This window comes from Ptychodera flava, chromosome 19 (assembly GCF_041260155.1).
Source record: "Ptychodera flava strain L36383 chromosome 19, AS_Pfla_20210202, whole genome shotgun sequence".
Taxonomy (NCBI): domain Eukaryota; kingdom Metazoa; phylum Hemichordata; class Enteropneusta; family Ptychoderidae; genus Ptychodera; species Ptychodera flava.
The window spans coordinates 18,443,454-18,467,709 of NC_091946.1; the positions used below are offsets into that span (position 1 = coordinate 18,443,454).

Below are 24,256 nucleotides of genomic sequence, written 5' to 3' on the forward strand. Positions count from 1 at the left end.
GTCTTTCCTGTAGGTACTATAACGTAAAGTGCGACGTCAAATGTTCAATGCCGGGTAAAAAAACTTGAAGCCACCACTTTTTATTGAATCTCGGGGGGGGGGGTTTGAAACATATTGCCACTTTACTGATCCACTTTTAAAATCAAAACTAGGACGACTTACTCTTTGCTCAAGGTTTGCAACCAAGAATAATAACGTGATATATTTTCTCATATTCAGACCTAGTCTGATGGATTTGGGGTGAATCAACTTATGTGTGCAGGAGCAGCCAGCTGGTCACTTTGAGCAATGATAATCTGACATGATACACTACATATGTATCTTAGAGTTATAAAAAGGGAAAGTTAAGAGAAATAAAGAGCTCCAACGGGCATTTCCATTGCAAAAACTCCCCATTGCCCTTTCCACACTGCATGACATCACCATCGATATCCAAACAGCAAATGCCCGCTGAGGTACAGCAAAACAAACAAACAACCATACTAGCATTTAAGTTTCAGGTACAGTGCAAGCCCCCAGTCTAGCTCTCAAATTATAGAGTAAACGTTTTTTAAGGAGACAGGACCCATCCCAACCCCCTCATGCACAATCCAGAGATTTGAAATGCTAACTCAGTTTTATGTACACATGTAACACCACGCATCAACTTCAATATTGCGTGCAAAACAATTAATCCAACATTATTTTGTAAAACTTTATAACATGCAAAAATTCGTTAACTAAATATTAATTTTGGTATCTATCAAACTACAACAGTATGAGCCGGTTCTACTTCACTTGACATCTGTGGCGCCTTAGTTCATCGTACAGTTAATGAGAAATTACACACAGTTACAATATTGCGTCACAGCACAGTAACATGTCCTAAACATCCTTTGGCAGAGCTACAACTTGTGCCTTGAAGAGCCTGGAGCGGGTTAAGAGTCAGTTCACGAAGTTATACTGAGCTTGCCATGTAACAGCAGTCCCGAGGAATGTACGCTAGGGGCAGTGTAGCTGTATCAGTCTATGTCACGTCGCGAGAGCAAATTCAATCGTCATCGTTGCTGTGAGCGGCCATATATCACTGTTTTATGGCAGTTTACTCTTGAACAGAAAGAATATTCAAGGCGGTATCAAAAATATATTATAGTAACAACCACTCATATATGACCATCCAATTTCAGCTAAGGCGCTCTCACAGGCCGCTTATGCCGTCATGCTTATATTGACTCGCGTCTATACATAACTTTTTTGATTATTCACTCCACTAAAATAATTAATCGTCTTTGGTTATGCAAATTAGGGCTAGGGCTGCATGGAGACACCATGACCTTATATACAGCATATATACAGCATATATGCCAAAGTTGATAATTGAACATAAAACTTGACAACGAGAGGAAGAAGTGGTAAACATATTCTGATTACACCTTGCAGACAACACTTTTTCTGCATAAAACCTAAGGTATGATTTTGTCTACTTTGTGTCATCATTTAAAACTTGTATTTTAGGTGTTCGTAGCCTTTCATTTCTTCGTCGTACTGCTTGTTGAAAGCCTCGTTTTGGGCAATGGTGAAAGCATTCTTCCAATTGCCAACAACACCTGTAAATTGAGATGATATAGGAAATGTAGTTAGAAATATTTTTTCTGCTTGTTTAAAAAAATTGGCAGGAGAGTAGGCCGGAAATTACGTTTGAACTTCTGAATAATAAAATAATTGCATGTATGCCATGGAAAATATTTTGGAAATGCTACTTGATTGATCTTGAAATGAAAAAAAATTCTACTTCGGCGTTGCGCTCTTCCCTAGTTCCAAGATTTACTGGTCGACGCCTAAGGGACTGACGCAATTGAAAATGAGACCATCGATAGAATTAGATGAAACACTCAATAAGAAATGAAGTGGGTAACATACTACAGAATGGTGAAAGCACCAGCACATGATATCGCCAGAGTTTGTCAGGTAAATTGTGGATTTTACCTTTTCTCTGCCAAACTCCTTTTGGATTCAGGTAAGCGTCCCGACCTTTCACTGTTTCCATGGCTTTCTTCATGTAGTCAAAACTAGTGACGCGCATCACGTCATCAATCTGCGAGTCAGTCAGATTTTTACCTAAAAACGTCGTTATCTTTTTGATCGATCCTTTAGGATTCTGCAAAAAAGTACATTTGAAACATAAAAAATTAATAATAATCAATACTTGCTTGCATACATCTTTTAAGGCCTACATGTGCTGACCATATGGTTTTATATTAACACAGATACATTGTATATTATAGCCCAAACATGGGACTATGTTCCCGAGGGTAGGTGACCAATTGTTGGGTGACCGTAAGGAGGGAAAATGGTCTCCTGTCCTGAGGGTACATAGTACTTGTTTGGGCTATAATGTTTTTATTACATGCCTCTCCTACACAGTTTTCACTCAAAATATTTAGGTTTATTGGCAAATGATCATCAAATACTTTATTTCCATCTTAGACGAAAATCCGTGAAAAATGGAACGATTTTCATCATCGAATGGCGCATTGATATATTTAAACTGCTGTTATACGATTAATTTGGATTTGGTTGAGCGGTTTTGTCTGTGGCTTCTCTGCTTGGTGACTTGGTACCGTACGCTGTGAGTACGAACCCGATTGAAACCACCGTATTTTTTTCTGCAAAATTTAAAAAAAACCCCAGGATTTTCTATGCAAAACAGAAATTGCCAACATTTTTACATCCAAAGGTGTCAAGTTGAAAGTAGTTCCGGTTCACTCTCAGTCAAGTGATAACTATGCGGCCCGCGAAGTCATCGACGAGTAACCATTGAATCCTATGGAGCACGTGACGTTCTATATACGAGGCATGTAATAAACATAAATACAGACATACACTCTCACACTCTCTCACACACAAACACACACACACACACATACATACATACATACATACATACATACATACATACATACATACATACATACATACATACATACATACATACATACATACATACATACATACATACATACATACATACATACATACATATTCATATACTTACGGGCTGATGCTCGATATCGGATCGCAGAGCATATAGCGATAAAAACAATAAATACTGTGTAAGAACATGTCAAGTGCAAAATTAGGTACTTGACATTCGATTTTCAGTCATTTGAGGAACAAATCACATTGGAAAACTTTAATTTACCGACGTATGACAGATGTCCTTGAGGGAAATTACAATGCCCGAATGCCCGATGCAAAAAACAGAGCGTTATAAATAATAACACATAAAATCGGTCAAGTACAAAGCAATAATAAATGTTAGTTTAGTAAAGATTACATGAATAGTAAGTGTATATATATATATATATATATATATATATATATATATATATATATATATATATATATATATATATATATATATATATATATATATGTGCGTACACTATAGCCAAATAAGTGATAATTGATTATTGTTGATTCGGTGTTTTAATGCACGGTCCCTCGGACTATGTTTAATGTAACTATGATAGCTTTATCACCTGCCTCAAGTCTTCGTACTTCATCCATAAAAGCCATGGTTCGTTTTCGTATTTCGCCCAAGATTTGATAAAAGAATGGTAAGGTCCATATTCACCTACAAAGACAACGATACATAGTTTGTCAGTGATGATCAAAGCAGACAAGATTACTGAATTTCCAAATGATCACCAGAGTTGAACAGATAGACAAGCAACGTCTTTCACTTTCCAGTCGATACTGACCATCACATGTAAGCGAGTACACTGTTGGATGCTAAAAAAGTGTTAACCCGCTCTTTTAACTCCAGACTGTCGTGAAATGGACTGGGAAAGTCTATAATGTCTTCACTTTCTGCAACCGACAAAAAGTGTAGACATTATAGGGGCTCCTGTCTCAGTCCATTACACGGCAGTCTGAAGTTTTAAAAGAGTGGGGTCTTTTTTATCTAGATCTTGAAATCTCGCGGACATAAATCCTAATTTAGGTTATCACTGAAAATATTAAGTATGGTGTCGCTGATGTAAAGAACAGCCACTCCCGGGAATGCTAAATCAGTTTTAATCACAAAGCACAGTTCAAGTCTTTATACACGTAGGTGGAGTCCTTTACAATCAATGTGTTATCTATTTACATAATGTGTGTGTGAATGTGAGAGAGAGAGAGAGAGAGAGAGAGAGAGAGAGAGAGAGAGAGAGAGAGAGAGAGAGAGAGAGAGAGAGAGAGAGAGAGAGAAGAGAGAGAGAGAGAGAGAGAATGAGAGAGACAGACTGACTGGTAATCAGAAACAAAGAAACAGACACACAGACAGATAGAGACATAAACACAGATAGACAGGTACAGTGACAGAGTACAAAACACAAACACAAACAGACACAATATTGCTGTACACATGTATTCAAAGTACGAAATAACACATCCAATAAAAAGCTGAACTCTAAAGAAAATGCACACAAAGTACCTTCAGACTTTTGCAGCACTGACTCGTTCACCTTGCAGACCCACCATTGCCCAAGGCAGGAACGTACTGATGCCAATTGATGAGCGAACTATCCCCTTCTACTTACAAACAAAACTCTCTACATACTTACTGAGTCCATTCATGTATATCTCATACATTTCGTTCCACTCCAAGGGGGACAGAAAGCGTATTGAAGCGTACCATCCAAACAGGGAAACTAAACAGTCCTTCGGATTTCTGTCGACGAGAACAGTCTGAGAAAGATAAACAGAAAAAGACATTTCTGTGGCAGAAACAAATGAAAATTGGATTAACCTACAATGACAATGACAATGATAAGTTTGGTTCGTGTCAAGTACAGATTTTTGTTCTTTTTTTCTTTGTCAGCTACTTGTTACTGCCGAAGGCGACAAACATTGGACGTTTGGTAGAAATTAATGCTAGGTGTCGTAGGCTGGAGGGGCCACTTGTACCCCCCATAAACCTCCTACATGGGTATTTCTTTGTTCTTTGGGATCTGCTGAACTAGAAAAAAAAAGATGTTAACATTGGATATTTAGGATGCACTACCTATCTGCGCTGGTTTTTGATTTGCATGTACCGCAAAAAATGGCGAAAAATGGGTAGGGGTAGGGGGTACTATATCCTCCCCTACATTAAGTAAACTAGCATGAAATAGCACAAACCTTACATTTTGGAAAGCTCAGATACTGCTCTTTCTAAGAAACACCAACTTTAGCAAAATAATTTGTGTACATAGAATAGGACGACTTTAAAATGAATTTTTTTGACAATTTTGAAATTTTTTACCCAAATACCATGTAACAATTGTGATTTACTTTTTATTAAGCAAAATTTTCACAACTTTTTTGTGTTTGAATTATTTATTCCCACATATTAAACAAGAAAAAAAGTGTTAACATTAGATATTTAACTATACACTACTTCTCTGGAGTCAATTTTGAATTGCGTGTATCTGTATGGGGTGTGCAAAAGCTAGGGGTAGGGGTACAACATTCTTTCCTTGATGAAGTAAACTGGCTTGAAATGCCATATACCTTATAGTTTTAGAAAGCTTAGATACTGGTCTTTCTAAAATGCATAAAGTTTAGTAAAAAATATGACGTCATAGAATTGGATAACTTTAAATCGATTTTTTCTGGTAATTCAGCATTTTTAACCGGAAGAAAATACGATAACTATTGTTTCCTCCCTATGAAGCAAATCAAACAGATTTATGGATGTTATTTACTAATTGCAATGTGCTGAAGAAGAAATAAATTCAAATTGGGTATTTACAATGCATTATTGTCTCTACTCACTAAAATTGCAAGTTTTGCTACATTGGTATATCGTGAATGGGCATTTATTGTTATGCAATGAACTAATGCACAGCCTAAAAAGAAGACTTTAAAACGCACACACATAGTCATATTGCCATTTTCTCCTTAAGAAAATAGATTGTTGATGACTGTCTATTTTTATAATTTACATTTAAAATATTTGTTTATAAAATATTTTGATAAGACGTATTTGGAAAATTGTCTATGCCTCCTTGTCTTACTTATACAGCAAGCATACTAACAATCTATTAGGCCGTGGGCTAGAGGGGGCGTCTAAGTGCACCCTCCCCCAACCGCACAGGATAACAAACCTGTATTTTTCAGAAGCCTTGGGATCCTAGAATAAGAAATAGGATTTTAACAGACAAAATATACGGGACTCAATAGCTGTTACGGTCATGTTTTGAAGGGTACCGCAAAATCACGATTTGTGACCCACATGGATTTTTGTCAAACCTGTCTTCATGTACGTCATCTGCTGAGCTTACTGTTTAACATGACCTGGCTTATGGGGTATCATTAGAAAGGTGATTTATTCTTCTTGAAAATGGTATATAGCAATATGCAATATCTTCTATAGTTTTCATGAAATGAGACCAAAACTTACCCCATACCCCAAAGTTTTATGTCGCAAGTTACAGTCAAAACTAATGTCAAATTCTACCAATTATTTTCCTAGACACTTTACAAAAGGCAATGCTTTGTATAAAATATATTTTATTTGGTACAAGGACATGTCAAAAATATGAGCTAGATTTTTAACAGACAAAACATTGGGATTGAATGACTGTTACTTGCATGTTTTGAAGGGTACCGTGAAGTCGCAAATTATTTTGCGGTACCCTTCAAAACATGACTTTCAAAATTGTCCAAAAAAATCATTTTAAAGCCGTCCTATTCTATGTACACAAAGTAATATTGCTAAAGTTGGTGTTCCTCAGAAAGAGCAGTATCTGAGCTTTAAAAAAAGTAAGGTTTTGTGCTATTTCATGCTAGTTTACTCAATTAAGGGGAGGATATAGTACCCCTACCCCTACCCATTTTCGCCATTTTTAGGGGTACATACAAATCAAAAAACCAGTGCAGACAGGTAGTGCATCCAGAATATCCAATGTTAACATCTTTTTTTTCTAGTTCAGCAGACCCCAAAGAACAAAGAAATACCATGTAGAAGGTTTATGGGGGGTGCATGGTGGGCCCCTCCAGCCAACGGACTAAGGGTTATCATTTAAAAGCCTCCCAAACGCCCCCCACAAAACCAACAAAAACTTGTAATAGCCGATATAATCAAATATATTGGCAAAAGCAATGTACATGCGTTTGTGTTTGTGTTGTTGTTTCATAATTCGGTGTTTTAAAAGCCATCATTCCATTAAAAAAAACGATTTCCAGATGAATGTGAGGAGTTTATACCTTAGGTTTCTTAGTGAACAGTTGGTCTGGGCAATACTCCGGTAGCAGATGGGTAGGTATTCTTCTCGGTGACGGGCATGGGTCGAGTATAGCTTTTATGTTGGACGGTATGCCCTCTACACCGTCCGCCACCAGGTCTGGATGAATTGAGGGTCCAAGTTCCAGCATTGGAATTTTCTCGAATATAGACCTCGTCTTCAGGACTTCCAGGTTGTCGATGTTCAGAATGGCATCCAGAATTTCACATGTCCAGATTGTACCTTGAATGAAAAACAATTGGAGTCCTTCGCTGACAATATGCTCACCATACTGCTCACCTTGCCCTTTCGCCTTGCCCTTGCCCTTTGTTCCCCCCCCCGCTTCAAGTACAAAGGTCAACACTTACCATCGGAAACATCGAGTCTAGACCAAAACTGGCTTTGAGTCCGGTTTATAAAAGCATAGATATATAAGCCAGGCTAATTCCATGGATCGAAGAAAGGCACCCCTGCCCTCTGTGAATTGTTAAAATTGTTATGGAGTTTCAAATCGCTACCAAGAGCGAAAGCCTAAGAAAAAATCTAAACGCTTGGATCTAAAATAATAACAAATATTTACGTTGATAGGGGCGGCGTAATTATTGTTTCAATACGTCGTGATATCATGTCTTAATTGGCAAATTTATTTATAATTATCATTCGAGTGGCCCGAATGAGCTAATCACTCAACCCTATAAAAATTGATACCTTCTTCTGAGAAGCGTTGACTCGTCGTTTTTATTGTCCGATATTGAATCGATCAAGATAGGAACTTCTGGGAGTCTTTGCGTCGCCTAGTTTTTAATCGCGATATAAGTGCAATTGACTTCCTTAACCAAACTTTCATTCATTTTCAAAGATCTGAGCTGACAAATTAGGTATGGTGGCTTTGCTAATAGCTTTACGTTGGTCTTAAATTTTCTTGACTTTGACTACGCGTGGAGATGATTGAATATACCAACTTTAAAAAACTTATTATTCTCGGATAAAAGGCAAAATATTAATTCCCCTGCAGGATGTCCTGAGTACAGGTAGTAAGCGACTCGAGACTGAAAGACTTAAGCCTTGTTCTATATTTTCTCAATGAAAGTTTCAACGACTCTCTTTCAAAATCAAGAAAAAAAAATCGGGGAGTCATAGTGAAAATTTCGGTACAAGAAAAACAAATCAACCGAAGATACGGACAGTTGAAATGTAAAATTACCACCATCCCTGTAACTCAAAGGAAAAAATTACATTTTCGTTTTTTTTTTCAAAAATAAGACAGCGAAAACTTTATTCACTCTATTAGCTTCAAAATGAGCCCCCACAAGTGACCAACGGGAAGAGTATCGTAAAAAAATGTCTGAATGTCTGTCTCAGAGGCAAATTCAACTACGAGTGTACGAAGATGTTTGTGCAAAGTCATAAACTTTTTGGCGAATCGCATCACCTGGAAATAAACCAGGCAGAACTTATACCTTAAAAGTCACTCCCTCCTTGCAAAGTGGGCCAGTGTCCTGGTTATAGGGAGCCTTCAGTAATTACATGGGGTTGGCCTGGGGAGTCCCGCGCACACCTGTACTGTAAAATGTGACCCTCCCCATCCTCCTGTCTAAAATGTGACCCTCCCCCTTGTAAGACATTCTAAAACTTGACCCTCTCCCCAACCATTACCGTATTCTCCCGAGGAATAACTAAAACAGTATCAGCTAATTTACGTACAATTGGTTCAATTGTTATGTAAGTTAGGGACAAATTACGGAGGGGAGGGCTAGTGTTTTTTAGGGACTGTTGCAATTTATCACGTAAGAATTTTTGAAGAGATATGGTATTTCATCTTTTGAGGGAGGGTCACCAAATTTTTTGCAACTATAAGAAGGCAAGATGTGGCTGATATAGTGCTTCATCAAAACATATCAAATTACAATACATGGAGTCTATCAGGCAAATTATTTACAGTTTACCCTCACAAAAATCATGCTATATCTACCGGTATATATCATATATGTTTGATAATGTATTTAAGTGTACTTTGCTTGAATCGAGAAGTAAAATGTGCATTGTTTACAAGAAATTAATTTTGGAATTTCATACAAAATGTTTGTTCACTATAATTGGCAGGTTATGATGAAACTATGAATAATTTTTTTCAATACAAGAATAGGTAAATCTGTGCATTTTTATACGCTTGATTATTGATATTAATGTTCTTGATTTGACTAGAGTTGTTACAAGTCCACGTGAGTGCAAGAAATGTGATTTTGTAATTTCACCAAAATGAGGATTTCTTATACATGGCAGTCAATTTTGAAACTATGAATAATTTTTTCCAATACAAAATTAGGTAAATCTGTGCATAATTGTATGCTTAGACTAGAGTGGTTGCAAGTCCATGTGAGTGCAAGAAATGTGATTTTGGAATTTCACCGAAATTCGATTCACTAAACATGTGATGAAACTATGAATTTTTTTTCCAATAAACAATTATGTAAATCCGTGCATTTATCTATGCTCGATTATTAATAATAACGTTCTTGATTAGACTAGAGTGGTTATAAGTCATGGTTGTGCAAGATATGTGATTTTGAATTTTCACTGAAATGTACATTCACTGTACAGAGAACTATGCACAATTTTTGCCAATATAAAACAATATCTTTGTATTATGTATATTTGATAATTGATATACACTTTCCCACCTGCCTCTTGTCTTTCATCAGTTTAACTATTCAAGGTGTTAATGTAGGATACCACAGCCTCTTCTTTGCTTGTGAAACTTGCGGATATTCTGTACTTATTAAAAGAATCGGCATATTTCGTAGGTGATTTCCTATTCATTAAATATCACAAGGACAATCAAAGGTTTACCATAAAATAAACTTCTGTCAACAGTGACCCTCCCCTAACATAGAGGTATATAAAGTGACCCTCCCCCTTGAAACGTTTTCTAAAAAATGACTCTCCCAAAATTCCCCCGGCCCAGCCCCGGTAATTACTGAACGCTCCCTAAGACTGTTGGTTTTGAGAGTCACGTGACGTACCCGCAGGCTTTTCCTGCCAGACAACATGCTAGCCTCAAATTTCACGGACACAACTTGCAGCTAGAGTCTGAGAATAATTGAAACGCGCATGGCTTGCGAAACTCGTCGCGTATCAGCAGTGTAGGCGTATTTTGATTATTCGCTCAAACCACATGTCAGGGTTACGCATCCAAACCCATGTCAACTCAGGCGATTCCCGTGCACTGCTGATGCTCTTTTTGGAAAGTTTGTTGTTCAAAACCTCAGGCTGTTCGCAGGTCAAACTTCCGACGGCTTATTAAGGCAATTGATTTTTCATGGGGAAGTTAAAATCAAAATTTCCAGGCCGGATTTTTGCTTTACCAGACTTTCAGTAAGGCGAGTAGACCTGAGGACCTGAGGACCTGAGGTCACACACAGTGAGTGTGATTTGCCATAACTCTCTGGAACGTTTAAGGATAAAAAAAGACAATAGGGCCATAGAGTACGCAAGAATGATATTATACTTTCAAATATTATGGTTGTTGTAACGAGCATAGTAAAAGAAGTATTATGTCAATTTCGTTTACGACTGTTTAAATCATCGTAAAGCATAAACAAACGGCAAAAGTCCTACGTATTTCCAAACTTATCAGCTAGCAACACACCCCTCGTACAAGCCTTTGGCACCTTGACCTATTAAACCCTAAAAATGATAAACTCGGAGGAGTGTCATTTTGCCAGTGACATTTGCTTCTGACTGCTTTCTGTGTTAATGCGCGCTTTCAGCTCTGACGATTACCTCTCCACAATCGACAGTTGTACTGCAAACTGGTACATTAGTTATACCGCGAGCTGGGGAAACTAGTCACGGTTTCTTCACGATATAGCGATAAGTCGGGCCCGGGTCGTAGATGATTGCAATGCCCGCAAGACAAATTAACCTGTTCACCCAACGATTTCCTATGAACAAGTCCACATTCATCATTGACAACAACGGAATGTATAGGTGCAACCATGGTGGCTTAAACTAGGTGCTTTTTACTTGACATTTAAAAAACATTTGGAAAAGTACAAAATTAAAGGGCAGAAAATTTTATTTTGAACTTGCTGCAATTTTATCGGACAGTCGTTCGAACATAGCAGGACTCTCCCCAAAACTCTTTCAACGAATAAATTAAATATGTCAGACTTGTGTAGTTTGCGGCCTCGAAATTTAAAAACTTAAAACAGTCGCTTCAAGGGTACATTAGGTGTTCTTACCTGCCTTTGGATAGGTCACTAGGAAGACATCGTCGTCGCGAACTTGGAAATTCTTTACGTTCGTCAGAATGTTGTTCTTTTCCATGATTCCGGGCATCACCAAGTCTGGCCTTATGAAATAACACTTCTTCAACGCCTTCTTTTTGAGTTCTTCATCCATGTTTGTTGTCCAGGGATAGTTCGACCGAATCTACACTGTAAATATAGACACGGATACTTTATAGAGCGAGGTCAGTGCGGCTGTGTACCAAGCGCCAGGATGAAAAGTCAACCTAGAAAGCGATTTATTTTATGCCTAAACAATAAACTGTCGTACCTGACCTAATAGCACTGACCGCAAATGACGTCACTTTTCTCTCTCATTAATATTCCAAAATAAATATTATAAATAAAGTCACGGCTAGTTCGTGGTATTTTACGGCGCAGACTACAAGCTGCAACAACAGCCGCGCATGCAACAACAATGTTTGTCCGAATTTTAGGCAGCGTTGTCTGAAAGTCGCGCGCGTGCAGCTATATTTAGTAACAAACCTGAAATCACGATCAACGCTATACATGCATGTCTTTAAAAGGTTTCTGCATGAATAGAATAGATATGAGAGAGAGTTCGTGAGTTCGAGAGTTCGAAAGAGAAAGAGTTCGAGAGTTCGAGAGAGTTCGAGAAAGGGAGAGTGAAAGTTCGAGAGTTAAAGAGTTAGAGAGAGAGAGAGAGAGAAAGAGGGGCTGTGTTCGATTATGTTCCTCGGGGAACCCTAAGTGACGTCATGATGGGGCTCCCCGGGGAAGTGGGAAAATCGAATGTTACCGGGGTAACAAAATGGCATACGACAACTACAATACAGCTGAAAATCAAAGATATCGCCACAGATTAGCTATTTTTTGCCTGTTTATTTTCAACAACTAACCGTGTCACGTGAATTGTTTTGATTAACTGTAGCCTACAACCAATAGGGGGATTTTTCTCCATAAGCACTAGTGTTGTTTGTTTGCCGTCCGCCATGTTTTTTATCCAGTGCCCGGCACTTCCCGACTCGACGAGGGGCGGTGAAATCTACCCCGAGGTTCCCCAGACAATGACGTCACACGATAATCGAACAGAAACTGGCATGGGTCGCCCTCGGCCGCCTCGAGGAAGATAATCGAACGCACCCAAAGAGAGAGAGAGAGAGAGAGAGAGAGAGAGAGAGAGAGAGAGAGAGAGAGAGAGAGAGAGAGTCTCCTTTGTGATTACCAAGTGCAACTCTTGAATACTCGAAAACTGACGCCGCAATGATTAACACTCATTTTGTCATTGTTCATATCTATTACGAAAACTCTTTAGATTGGTTATACAGACGTTACAACCGCACGCTTTAGTTACACATAGTTTTCATAGTTTTCGTCCATTGAAAATTATATCGGCTACAGAAATTAAAGCAGTTCGCGCCTCGAAATGGAAAAAACTTCAGCACCTGACCAAAATTTCTTAAGCAGACTTTAAATCATTCGCTTCTGAAATCACAAAAAGAACTCAGAGGTCACCGTGCAAGATTTGGTACCAGAGAGACGAATTACCCACAATTTACCGACACTTGAAATTCAAAATGGCCGCCATCCCTTTGTTTACTCTATGGAGGGAAATATAATTTTTGAGCTTCTGCCGTGCATTACCTAAACACCCATGAGAAAAAAGGCGGCAATCAACCAGCAAAGTCTCCGTGCCTATCCTTGAAAAAACGCCAACTGAGAACTGGTCGCCGATAGCGCATGCGCATGAATGACGGAGGGTCAAATAAAGCGACCATTACAAGTCGGAATCTTTTAATCTTTTGAGACATTTTCATATTAAGAAGCGATATTTGTCTTCCGCATGGTATTACACGATTAACCAAGCCATGCACATGAAGTTTTCACCTTGAGTGTCGTCCACTTTGAATCAGTGGCTTCGATACTTTTGTACCGAAAAGAAGCCATTAAGAGAGCCATAAAAGGAAATGATTACGCTGACGTTTTATAATACCTGCCAAGAAGTTAAAAATTAGCTACAACAACATTACACGTTGCTGTCATCCCTATACAATGCAGGATTCGAGGCACAATCATTTTTTCCCCGAGGTCTCCGCTACGTAGTGAGCGGTATGGGTTAGCAATAAAGAAGTCATCCCTACTATTTGGCCGCTATCTTTACAGCTCGGCGATCAGTCAGCGATTTATATCGTGTGTTTCTGAATAACAATTTTATTGGAGTAAGTTGTCATTTGAACTGTATAACTGCAACAAAGCGACACGTACAAGAGCCTTGAATTCGCCTTGACTCTTTCCATTATAGTAAAGTACCGTGTTTTCATGCGTTGCAACACCTTCACATTATTTTGCTGTAATAGTACACCGTATTGCCCTTGCCCTTGAAATACGTGTCAAGGGTTTCAACCGACTACCTATTCCTGTGTGAATCATCCAATAGTTCGTGTGGTGTTGTTTGTATTGCTACATACAGCCCATATGCTTCCTTATCAAATTCGTATTTGATATAAAAAAACTCATTTTGATACCTGTTTTTATTTTATTTTATTTTTTTTTGGGGGGGTTGGGGTTGAGCACATGCCAATACACTATCCCGCGGTATCACAGTTATCTTACGTTACGATGTGCCACCGGCGGTCATAGGTGGAGGGGCAGTGCAGTGGAGGGGCAGTGCAGTAGAGGGGCAAATGCAGTGGAGGGGTTGTATTTACTCGTAGGGAAACAACAATGAATCTATGTCCAAAGCACGCTGGACGTAGTCAATAAGCACATTAATTTTTGCAGCGACAGTGCCTTTGCCCTTACTAGATATGACTTTGATTGATGTAAAATGAATATCAATTTTCCCAAGATGACGTGCGATCTGATCATGTGTGGTACCTTCTTTGATACCACCAAAGTAAATCAGTTTAATGTTCTGGCGCTTTGAATAAGGTACACCGTCCCTCAAATTCGAAGTAATTTTGGCCTCTATAAAGCGTGTTACACGACAAATCATCGGAAACGTGCGGCAATGAGACATGCATCGGATCACTATCTGTCGGAATTTCCTGCGCATCCGAGTTAGCAGCATGCAGTGAAAATGTCGATAGTATGTCTACTGTAGGGGCAGTTGCACTTACAGTTTTTGTTCTCGATCAGTCAAGTTAAGTCCTTCTAATAGAGCAAAATGTCCTGTCAATTGTTCAGCTTGGTTTTAATTTTGCAATGACATTTTGATCGGTGTTTGAGTAGTTCTTTTCGCCATTTCTGGTTGTACGGGCTGAAGATGATAGATCGATAGGCGATTTATTACCACATACAATGTCTGGATACGATTCTCGATTCGACCAAGTAGCACTTCGTAATTCAAGTCCACACAGACATCATACGTTTAGAACTTGGAATCTTCAGAATCAATCTAAACTTTTTTCTTTGAACTATCAAAAATCTGAAACCAGATATGAACTGAAAATGCTCACGTGTTTCATTATATATTGCATTTATGTGCAAATTTGAACCTTTGCCACATGTTTGCAGCTTCAATGAAAGTGTTATGATTAACATAATGAACAATATTCACCACAGATCAATTCTAAAGGCATTAATTATTCAAATATGTAATAAGCTGAAATAAAAAGAATTAATTTCGCTGAGTACTGTACATGTCATTGTATCACCACTTATATAATATAGCACGTGTAATTGCCTTTGGTCAAGTCCTTCAAGCAATATATGCAAAACTGTGAAAGCTTATTAGATATGCAAATTATAAATTAGCTGACATGAAAATGTGAAACGACTTTCAGTATTGTTATAACCTGGTATAATCATCAATGTACATAGCATGGTTTGCCAACTTTGATCAAGTATATCCCAGTATATATCCCTAATTAGGAAAGTTCATTAAATATGCAAATTAGGAATTGACTGAAATGTTCTCGTTAAATATGCAAATTAGGAATTGGCTGAAATAAAAATGTTAAATGACTTTCAATAATGTTGTATCATAGTATCTTTAATGTACATAGAAGTTTCGTCAACTTTGGTCTAGTCAACACAGATAAACATACCTAATTAAGAAAGTTCATCAAATATGCAAATTAGAAATTGGCTGAAGTAAAAATGCTTAACGACTTTTAATAATGTTGCATTATAGTATCTTAAAAATATGTAGCAAGATTCATCAACTTTGGTCAAGTCAATTCAGAAATATATCCCTAATTAGAAACATGCATTACGTATGCAAATAAGGAATTGACTGAAGTAAAACTAATTAATGACTTTCAATAATGTTATATCATAGTATCTTCAATGTACATAGCAAGTTTCATCAACTTTGGTCTAGTCAATTCAGATATATATCCCTAACTGATTAGGAAAGTTCATTAAATATGCAAATAAGGAATTGGCTAGCGCTGCGGTAAAATGCTTAATGAATTTCAGTAATGTTATATCATAGTATCTTTAATGTACATAACAAGTTTCATTTATTTTGACCAAGTCAATTCAAATATAAATCCTTCATTTCAAAAGTTTTATTTATTATGCAGATTAGGAGTTGGTTGAAGTAAAAATGCTTATTGACTTTCAAGAATATTGTATCATTATAGTATTTTTAATATATGTAGCAAGTTTCATCAAATTTGGTCTAGTCAATTCAGAACTATATCCCTAATTAGGAAAGTTCATTAAATATGCATATTAGGAATTGGCTAAAGTAAAAAATGCCCAATGACTTCCATAACTGTTAATATCATAGTATCTTTAAACACGATAGGAACTAATTTGGGATAATTGAATTTTTATATCTTTTAAATTTCTCAAAAGTGTTAGGTGCGAGATAGTTGAATGTTGCTATAATACAAATTACTGATAAAAACAAGTGAGTAATGTAAAAAAAAAGCAGATGATATTACATTTGTACATTAAATCGGCATTACATCTATACTTTCGTCTTAGACAAATGTGTTTTTTTCCCATGCTTTCCTGGTTCAGATACGAGGAATGCTTGGATATATTGACGTCGGAGTTTAATATAATTGTCAGGCTTTGACTAAACTCTTACGTTCCAACTCTTCTCAGATATGACTGTAATATAAGTTCTACCAATCTCGAAAATGATAAGGCAACCTTTTTTGACGGAAGAACAGATGAAAGGTGAAAGAGGGTAGGGAAAAGACAGTTAGAACATGTAGACACGGATATTGGACAAACAACTTTGCGAGTTCCTACAATTCCATCGGTCTTTGAATACTATTAGCCAGTCTTTTCCCAATTAACAGATCATTAATTTTCCTCTTTTCGGCTTAGCGTTGTTTTCTGTTTAGCGTTTCTTCATGTACATTATAGGACTTTGTTAAACTTTGAGGGCGTGCTCTCTTTTATTCTTTATCCTGTCTAAATCCCTCCGTAGACTATTGTGGTAGACAGGAACCCGAAGGATTGTCTCATATCCCTGTTCAACTGGCATCAGTCCGTGCGTTTCTTGGATCCCTGCACCTGGGACGAAATGTTTGCTGCCTACATGAAGGGTCACAGTAATTTTGATAAACCACGCAGTAATGCGTATTAGCTCATGTGCTATTAATATCTGTTCACAACTACACGCTTGGCTACTTTCAAATCCAAAGGAATTATGCTATTGCGTGTATGATTAAAAGGCGACTTATAAGAAATATCAGCCCAGGACTCCAAATACCATGTAGAGCAAGGGAGATCAAGCGGGGATATAGTAATGTTTTAAAATGAAATATGTAATACTTTGAATGTATACGGGTTGCTTATGTGATCGATACGTTGGTACAATTTGTGTTTCCGCCCAATTATTTATACATCGTTGTCCCCTGAATCTCTTTTGGCAAGTAGTCGTGCAGAGAACGTCCGCTCAGTCAAATATTTATAACCACTTAAAATTGTTGGACACTTCCTCCACAGCTACATATGGTGATTATTGCGTGTTTACCAAAGCTTGGGCTAAATACAAGAACGAACCCTGGGTGCTTTTGATAGGATACGAGGACATGAAGGTATGACTTGAAGTCATTTTCACAAGACTATGTGTAATGTTCACTGGCATGATATAAAGCATTCGTCCAGAAAAACTGCTCATTTACATTTGCGATAGACCTTTCATTTATGAACAAAACCTCACATAAAGATTTTTTAATTTTGCTTGTGCATGAGTCAAACCGAAACAGGAGACTGATCTCCTGTCGAACGATGCACTTTCTCAGAGGTTGGAATACACACAACCCCCTCTCTCCTTATTCCTAGGCCCTCTTCCCCCCCCTCTCTCTCTCTCTCTCTCTCTCTCTCTCTCTCTCTCTCTCTCTCCACTTTGCCTTTAAATCTTGCCCTACAAGAGCTGCGTCATTCTATTCGTCAAAAATTCAACAGTCAGCAGTAAATATGGTATACGATTTTATATGCCTTTGACAACAATACATGATACGAAACGCCTGCACAGTGCATTAGCACGGTTGTCCAACTTTACATGCATGCCAACTTTCATCTTTCTTGAAGTAGTCTATCTTCGTATGATTATTTGGACTGGCAATAATGCATGCCTGAAATAAAGATTATTGTATTCTAGTCATGTAGCTCAATATTCAGCCCTACAAAAGCCATCAAATATTCAAATATCAAATTAATGTGGCACAAAGAATGTCCAGTATCTTTACTGCTGCCTTATCTATGGCCATATATTTATCAAGTATCTATAGAGCCTGTTATGAAGATATATTGTCTGTAGTTAATCATGCTATTCCCAGTTGAGCTTGTCAAATTCAATCAACGCCATGCTGAAGGTAAAATTCTGGGAGCTGAATTGCTAAGAATTCGGCTTGATACTTTCTAAATTCTACAACTATATTACAACACGGGTGCGAAACATGCAAATTAGCATCTAATTTACATGGTTCTGACAATGTCCTTCAACTTATACCATTTGTAACACTATAACAAACTAGGTTTCTTTCAATTCTAAAATTTCGAGCATTACGAAAATATAGTGCTTCAAAATTAGTTACATTTGACAGTAAGCAGCCACACCCACAACAATTATTTATTAGACCTTTCCTATAAAACCTCTGCTTAAACTTTCCTGAATGAAACTTTCAGTTACTCTCTTACCAAATCAAGAATACAAATAAGGGGTCACAGTGCAAAGTTTGAAACAAGAGAAACAAATTACCAAACATCTACCCATGTGAGAAATTCAAAATTGCCTCTTCGCCTCTGTTAACTCTTCGGGGAGAAATATAATTAATTTGACTTTCAACACACGCGGTAGCCAAGAAAATGTTTTGAAAAAATTTGCGAGTCCGATTATCTTTCCCCGAAGCCACACAATTAACTTTGACCGAAGTTGCTTAGCAATCGTGCAGCAGTGATTTGGTTAGGGTTACACGTACTAGTAACAACAAGTTGCTACGTGAACGGAGAAGAGCAATCATGTAAGAAGTCAAGCACAATTATTGCTGAAAAGACAAGTGAATGTACAATATGTTGTTTTCTGTCTTCATTTTCATTAGGACCACAAAGGGTCTGTCAGGAGAATTGCCGAGTTCATGGGCAAATCGCTGACAGAAGAACAACTGGATGAGGTGGTTCGCGTGACACACTTCCTGTACATGAAGAAGGCCAACGAGACAATCAAAGGTTGTGAGTTCATACTCAGGCCAGAGGGAGTATGGCAGAGGAAAGGTACGTATACGTCGAAAAAAGAACACTGCCCTCTACCAGTTAACCTTTGACGTTTAAAAGTAAGCATGTCGTCAGTGTAGTTCTTACTTTCACCTATAGGGGGCCTGTTTTGTCTAAGTCAGATTTTGCGCGTTATTCGTTTTCATCGATTGAGAACCCTTGCTTACAAAAGCAATATTATTGTATGACATTAGACTGAATAGAACGGAAATGAAAACGACGCCTCCGAGTATGATGCATATTTTCCGTTAATATTTCAGGCGCTTCTGGTGGTTGGAAGAACACATTCACGGTGGACCAAGACGAGATGTTTGACAAAGATTACAATGAAAAAATGGAGGGTTACGAAGACTTGAAATATGATTTGTAACATTTTGGTTTATCTGCAAGCGGATCGCGAGATAATCGATAAAAACATGTCATTCCCGAGCGTATTTTTCACATCCCGAAGTTTTACGATCGTTTGTGATTATGACGCGAAATCCCCCGAAGGTTTGTTGTTGTGCTGATTGACGATATTCTAGGAAGTCTATAATAAAATCGAACGACGCAATTTTACCTCCCACTGCGAAGACTTTATTTACAGCACTATGCCTTTACCACAGGTCGTTTTTGAAAACGTCTTCTTAGCTTTTGTCGTTTTCATTATACCACATAACATCAGTGTTTACGTGTAAAATATTAGCCGCCTCCGATGACTACATTTTGTCGTCTGCCACACAGTACGTGTGGTTCGCCGCTCGCGCGCGTGGTATGCGTCTATGCATGCCATGCGGTGGCCGCTATATATCAACCGCACGTAACTGGCTAGTCACCTATGCGATTCTGGTGGAATCAGCAAAAATTGTTTTTTCGTTTTTCACCAAGTCAGTAAGACTCAGCTTTCTCCCACGGGGCATAACCGATCACCGACGCAAGTGGTACTGCTGTGGCGTACAGCCAGCGTCAGTCTAGACTCGTACTCCATAGCTTAGTTGACAGTGGCCCCAGTGCCGAACGTTCTATGTTCGGAAGCTGAATTTAGGTGGGCCACAGGAATTCAAACTTTTGCTTTTTTGAAGACATTTTTTATCGATATCTCGCGATCCGCGCTTAGTCGCCACGTCAAAATATCGACCGTTTTCACTCAAAAACTGTGTTTTAAAAATGTTACCAAGTGGGAGTGCCACTTAAATATGCGGTGTCAAACGTTGTTGTTGACAATTGAATTTTCAGGGCGAACCAGAATTCATTGGTCTACGATATCATCTCACATTGTATACAATGCATTAAGTTTACCAACCACACACCCACTGCACTTTAACGTACAATTTCTACGAAGAAGTAGAACGTGCACTGGTTTCATTGCAAAATAAATTGTGGATGGTGATAAAGTTACAGATTTTGGCCCATAAACATCAACAATAAAAATAGTATTATTTTATACTCTCCGATCCAAATAATGAAATAAAAAATCTGTCTGGTGGATTATTTTGCATGTGGTCGTCAGAATAAAAACGGATGGTGCAACTTTTCATTTTAGCCTTCCTGGCCTGTTCAGAATTTTGGACAATCAGTAGTGTGTCGTCGGTATCAGGGACGGCGTTTAGGTTGACATGCATGTGAGAGGTTACGTGAATTAATCAGTCTGTTTTTGACTGAGAACAATACCTTATCAGAGTTTCGGTTCACACGTACTTGTTTTCCTCTTATTTTCACCTTCCAGGTACAACTAACAAAATATCCATTATTTTGCCTATTGAATGTCGGGTAGGCTCAACAGGAACGTAAAAACGTTATGTGTAGCTTCCCTCTTTATATCCGCATACCTAATAATCTATAGTCTGTCTACCTGCCTGCATGTCTGTCTGTACGTACGTACGTACGTATGTATGTATGTATGTATGTACGTACGTACGTACGTACGTACGTACGTACGTACGTACGTATGTATGTATGTATGTATGTATGTATGTATGTATGTATGTATGTATGTATGTATGTATGTATGTATGTATGTATGTATGAAGTACGTATAGATAGATGGATGGATAGATGGATGGATGGGTTGATGGATTGATAGCTGGATGGCTTGATGCATGGATGAGTGGATGGGTGGGTGCAATCCTCCGATAGAGCTATCCGTCTTTCCCGTAGGTATCATAACGTGACGTAAAGTGCGACGGCAAATGTTCAATGCCGTGTAAAAAACTTGAAGTCCACACTTTTTATTGAATCTGGATGGGCGGGAGGTTTTGTTGAAACGTGTTGCCACTTTACTGATCCACTTTTTAAATCAAAACGTGGACGACTGACCCTAAGTTTGCAACCAAGAATAGTAACGTGATATTTTTTCTCATATCATAGATTCTGACCCAGTATGATTGTTTTGGGGTGAATGAACTTATGTGTGCAGGAGCATTCAGCTGGTCACTTTTCAGCAATGATAATCTGACGTTATAATGCTACATATGTATCTTGGAGTTCTAAAACATAGGGCAAAAGTCCCTGAAGCTACTATAGACATGGATACAAAATTAAGTATTTCCTGACTGTATGAAATTATCTCACTTAGGTCATCCTAGGGACCTGTAAACCAAATATTAAAGCTGTCTGACCAGCGGTTTTGAAAAAACAAGCGACTCAACAGTTGACAGAGCTCTGCTGTGTTATGTAGAGAATAACCTTTTGTGACACATGTATTGATGAAGAAGGTGGATATCTTTGATAGCTCATTTCAGGATGGCCTTACCAAAAATGGAAAAAAAAATTCCGTAAAAATACAGATTTGCATATTTCATCACAATTTTAACAAATCTAAGTTGGGTTATCCCTAGGGACCTGTATACCAAATAACAAAGCTGTCTGACCAGTGGTTATGAAGAAGAAGATTTTTTACCAAAAACGCCTTTTTTGGTGCTAATTTGCATATTTTCAACAATATCAAAATTAATAAAAGTTTCTCAAAATCATATATTTTATCTACACAACAAATATCAAATCAGTAAGTAATGCAGTTCTCAAGATATTTGAGTGGACGGACGCCTCACAAACGGACATACATACATACATACATACATACATACATACATACATACATACATACATACACATACATACATACATACATACATACATACATACATACATACATACAAACTGACGGTGCACGCAGGACGGATACCCATCCCAATAGCTTCTATAGACTATATTAGTCTATAGTAGCTAATAAATGAGAGTTAATTACATTCTAATTAAAGTAAACAAGACTTGCTTAAATCAAGATTTTCATCATAAAAAAACAGCATATCTGTCAGGTTATAAAGAATCTTAAGCTGGTTATCTTTTTATCAGTATTTTCATCCTATTAACCAAGCACATTTTAACTTTCAAATTAACTTGTTAGTAAGTTTCTGTTGAATAAGTTGAGACTGTACGTACTCAGAGAAAGCACACTGAAGAAACAAATGTTTGAAACTTAAGAAGTTCAAGGTCATCAAAGCATCATGTAACACTTTCATTGCACTGTTTACACAGATGCATAATTGCTATAAATAGCACATGAGGAATCTTACAGCCCAGCTTTACCATAAAAACCCTATCACTTTGACCACTCTTTTAATTGACCACTCTATTTTTTTCCTCAAAAAGTAATTTTATTTTATCCTTACCAAGTCAACCATAAATGGAAATTAGAACTTTCTCTATCTCTATTTATTTGACCACCCTATCATGACAAACAATTTTGAGCAATTTCTTTTAGATAACATACAGGGCACAATAAATGACGGTTCAGAATATGTCAAAGTTGGGATTCAGGAAATTGCCTTTACATGTTTTATTCCCCCAAGATGGTAAGCATTTCACTATGAACTGTCAAAAAAAGTTGAACTTTCTGATAATTCTACACTAAAATTATTTTGGCTTTGATGATTTCCTAATTAATTCAATTATTTAAAATCATATTAATTATTTTTTTCTGGGTGAATTGATAGGGTTTATACAGTACAAGAATTACATACAATGTAAGTCAAATTTTGATCAAAAATGACAAAAAAAATTCCTTAAAAATACAGATTTGCATATTTCATCACAATTTGAACAAATCTAAGTTGGGTTGTCCCTAGGGACCTGTATACCAAATAACAAAGCTGTCTGACCAGCGGTTATGAAGAAGAAGATTTTTTTACAAAAAACGCCTTTTTTGCATTAATTTGCCTATTTCAACAATATCAAAAAATAAAAAAAACAGTTTCTCAAAATCGTATTTTTTCATCTACATAACAAATATCAAATCAGTAAGTACTGCGGTTCTCAAGATATTTGAGTGGACGGACGCCTCACAAACGGACATACATACATACATACATACATACATACATACATAATACAGACTGACGACTGACACGCCGGACGGATACCCATCCCAACAGCTTCTATAGACTATAGTCTATAGTAACTAATAAAATGAAATATCAAGAGAAATAACATCTCAACGTGGCATTTCCTCTTGCAAAAATCCCATTTGCCCTTTCCATATTGCATGACCTCACCATCGATATCCAACAGCAAATGCCCGCTGAGGTACAGCAAATCAAACAAACAAACATACTAGTATTGAAGTTTCAGGTACAGTACAAGCCCCCGGTCTAGCTCTCAAAGTACAGAGTACACATTTTGTAAAAGGAGACAAGACCCACCCCCACCCCCTCATGCACAATCGAGAGATTTGAAGAATTAACTTTTTAATGTACACATATAACACCACGCATCAACTTCAATATTGCGTGCAAAACAACTAATCCTACAATTTTACAACTTTGTAACATGCAAAAGTTCGCCAACTAAACATTAATTTTGGTATCTATCAAACCACAACATTCTTTGGTGGAGCAACAACTTGTGCCTTGAAGAGCCTGGCGCGGGTTAAGAGTCAGTTGACGAAGTTATACTGGGCTTGCAATATAACAGTAGTCCCAATGACTGTACGTTGGGCGCAGTGTAGCTGTATCAGTCTATATCACGTGGTGAAATCGTCATCGTTGCTGTGAGCGGCCATATATCACTGTTTCATGGCAGTTTACCCCTGAACAGAAATAATATTCAAGGCGG

General features: G+C 37.7%; 2 protein-coding genes across 3 annotated transcripts; one reads left to right on the top strand and one right to left on the bottom strand.

Annotated features, from left to right (window-relative positions):
- Positions 1–680: 680 nt before the first annotated feature.
- LOC139118791 (sulfotransferase 1B1-like) lies at positions 681–12,083 on the bottom strand. Of its 2 annotated transcripts, XM_070682250.1 has the most exons (7): positions 12,008–12,083; positions 11,477–11,671; positions 7,216–7,475; positions 4,590–4,713; positions 3,522–3,616; positions 1,966–2,137; positions 681–1,586 (listed from the first exon to the last, which is right to left on the bottom strand). In XM_070682250.1, exons 2-7 carry the CDS (start codon positions 11,634–11,636, stop codon positions 1,477–1,479), a joined length of 921 nt encoding a protein of 306 aa, XP_070538351.1. In that variant the 5' UTR covers positions 11,637–11,671; positions 12,008–12,083; the 3' UTR covers positions 681–1,476. The 2 variants fall into 2 exon arrangements, with proteins under 2 accessions (XP_070538351.1, XP_070538350.1); XM_070682249.1 differs by lacking the exon at positions 12,008–12,083 and having other exon boundaries at positions 11,477–11,745.
- Positions 12,084–14,330: 2,247 nt separating this feature from the next.
- On the top strand, positions 14,331–19,535 carry LOC139118070 (sulfotransferase 1A3-like). The gene is made up of 5 exons (XM_070681365.1): positions 14,331–14,378; positions 16,875–16,998; positions 17,396–17,487; positions 18,994–19,165; positions 19,426–19,535. Exons 1-5 carry the CDS (start codon positions 14,331–14,333, stop codon positions 19,533–19,535), a joined length of 546 nt encoding a protein of 181 aa, XP_070537466.1.
- Positions 19,536–24,256: the final 4,721 nt, after the last annotated feature.

Excerpts from the sequence above, each read along its gene's own strand:
- LOC139118791 (XM_070682250.1), bottom strand. The coding sequence starts at position 11,636 with ATGGATGAAGAACTCAAAAAGAAGGCGTTGAAGAAGTGTTATTTCATA. Across the intron at positions 3,617-4,589 it reads GATATACATGAATGGACTCA|GTGAATATGGACCTTACCAT; the intron begins GTAAGTATGTAG and ends TTGTCTTTGTAG. Across the intron at positions 2,138-3,521 it reads AGTACGAAGACTTGAGGCAG|AATCCTAAAGGATCGATCAA; the intron begins GTGATAAAGCTA and ends ACTTTTTTGCAG.
- LOC139118070 (XM_070681365.1), top strand. The coding sequence starts at position 14,331 with ATGACGTGCGATCTGATCATGTGTGGTACCTTCTTTGATACCACCAAA. Across the intron at positions 16,999-17,395 it reads TGCCTACATGAAGGGTCACA|CTACATATGGTGATTATTGC; the intron begins GTAATTTTGATA and ends CTTCCTCCACAG. Across the intron at positions 19,166-19,425 it reads GGGAGTATGGCAGAGGAAAG|GCGCTTCTGGTGGTTGGAAG; the intron begins GTACGTATACGT and ends TTAATATTTCAG.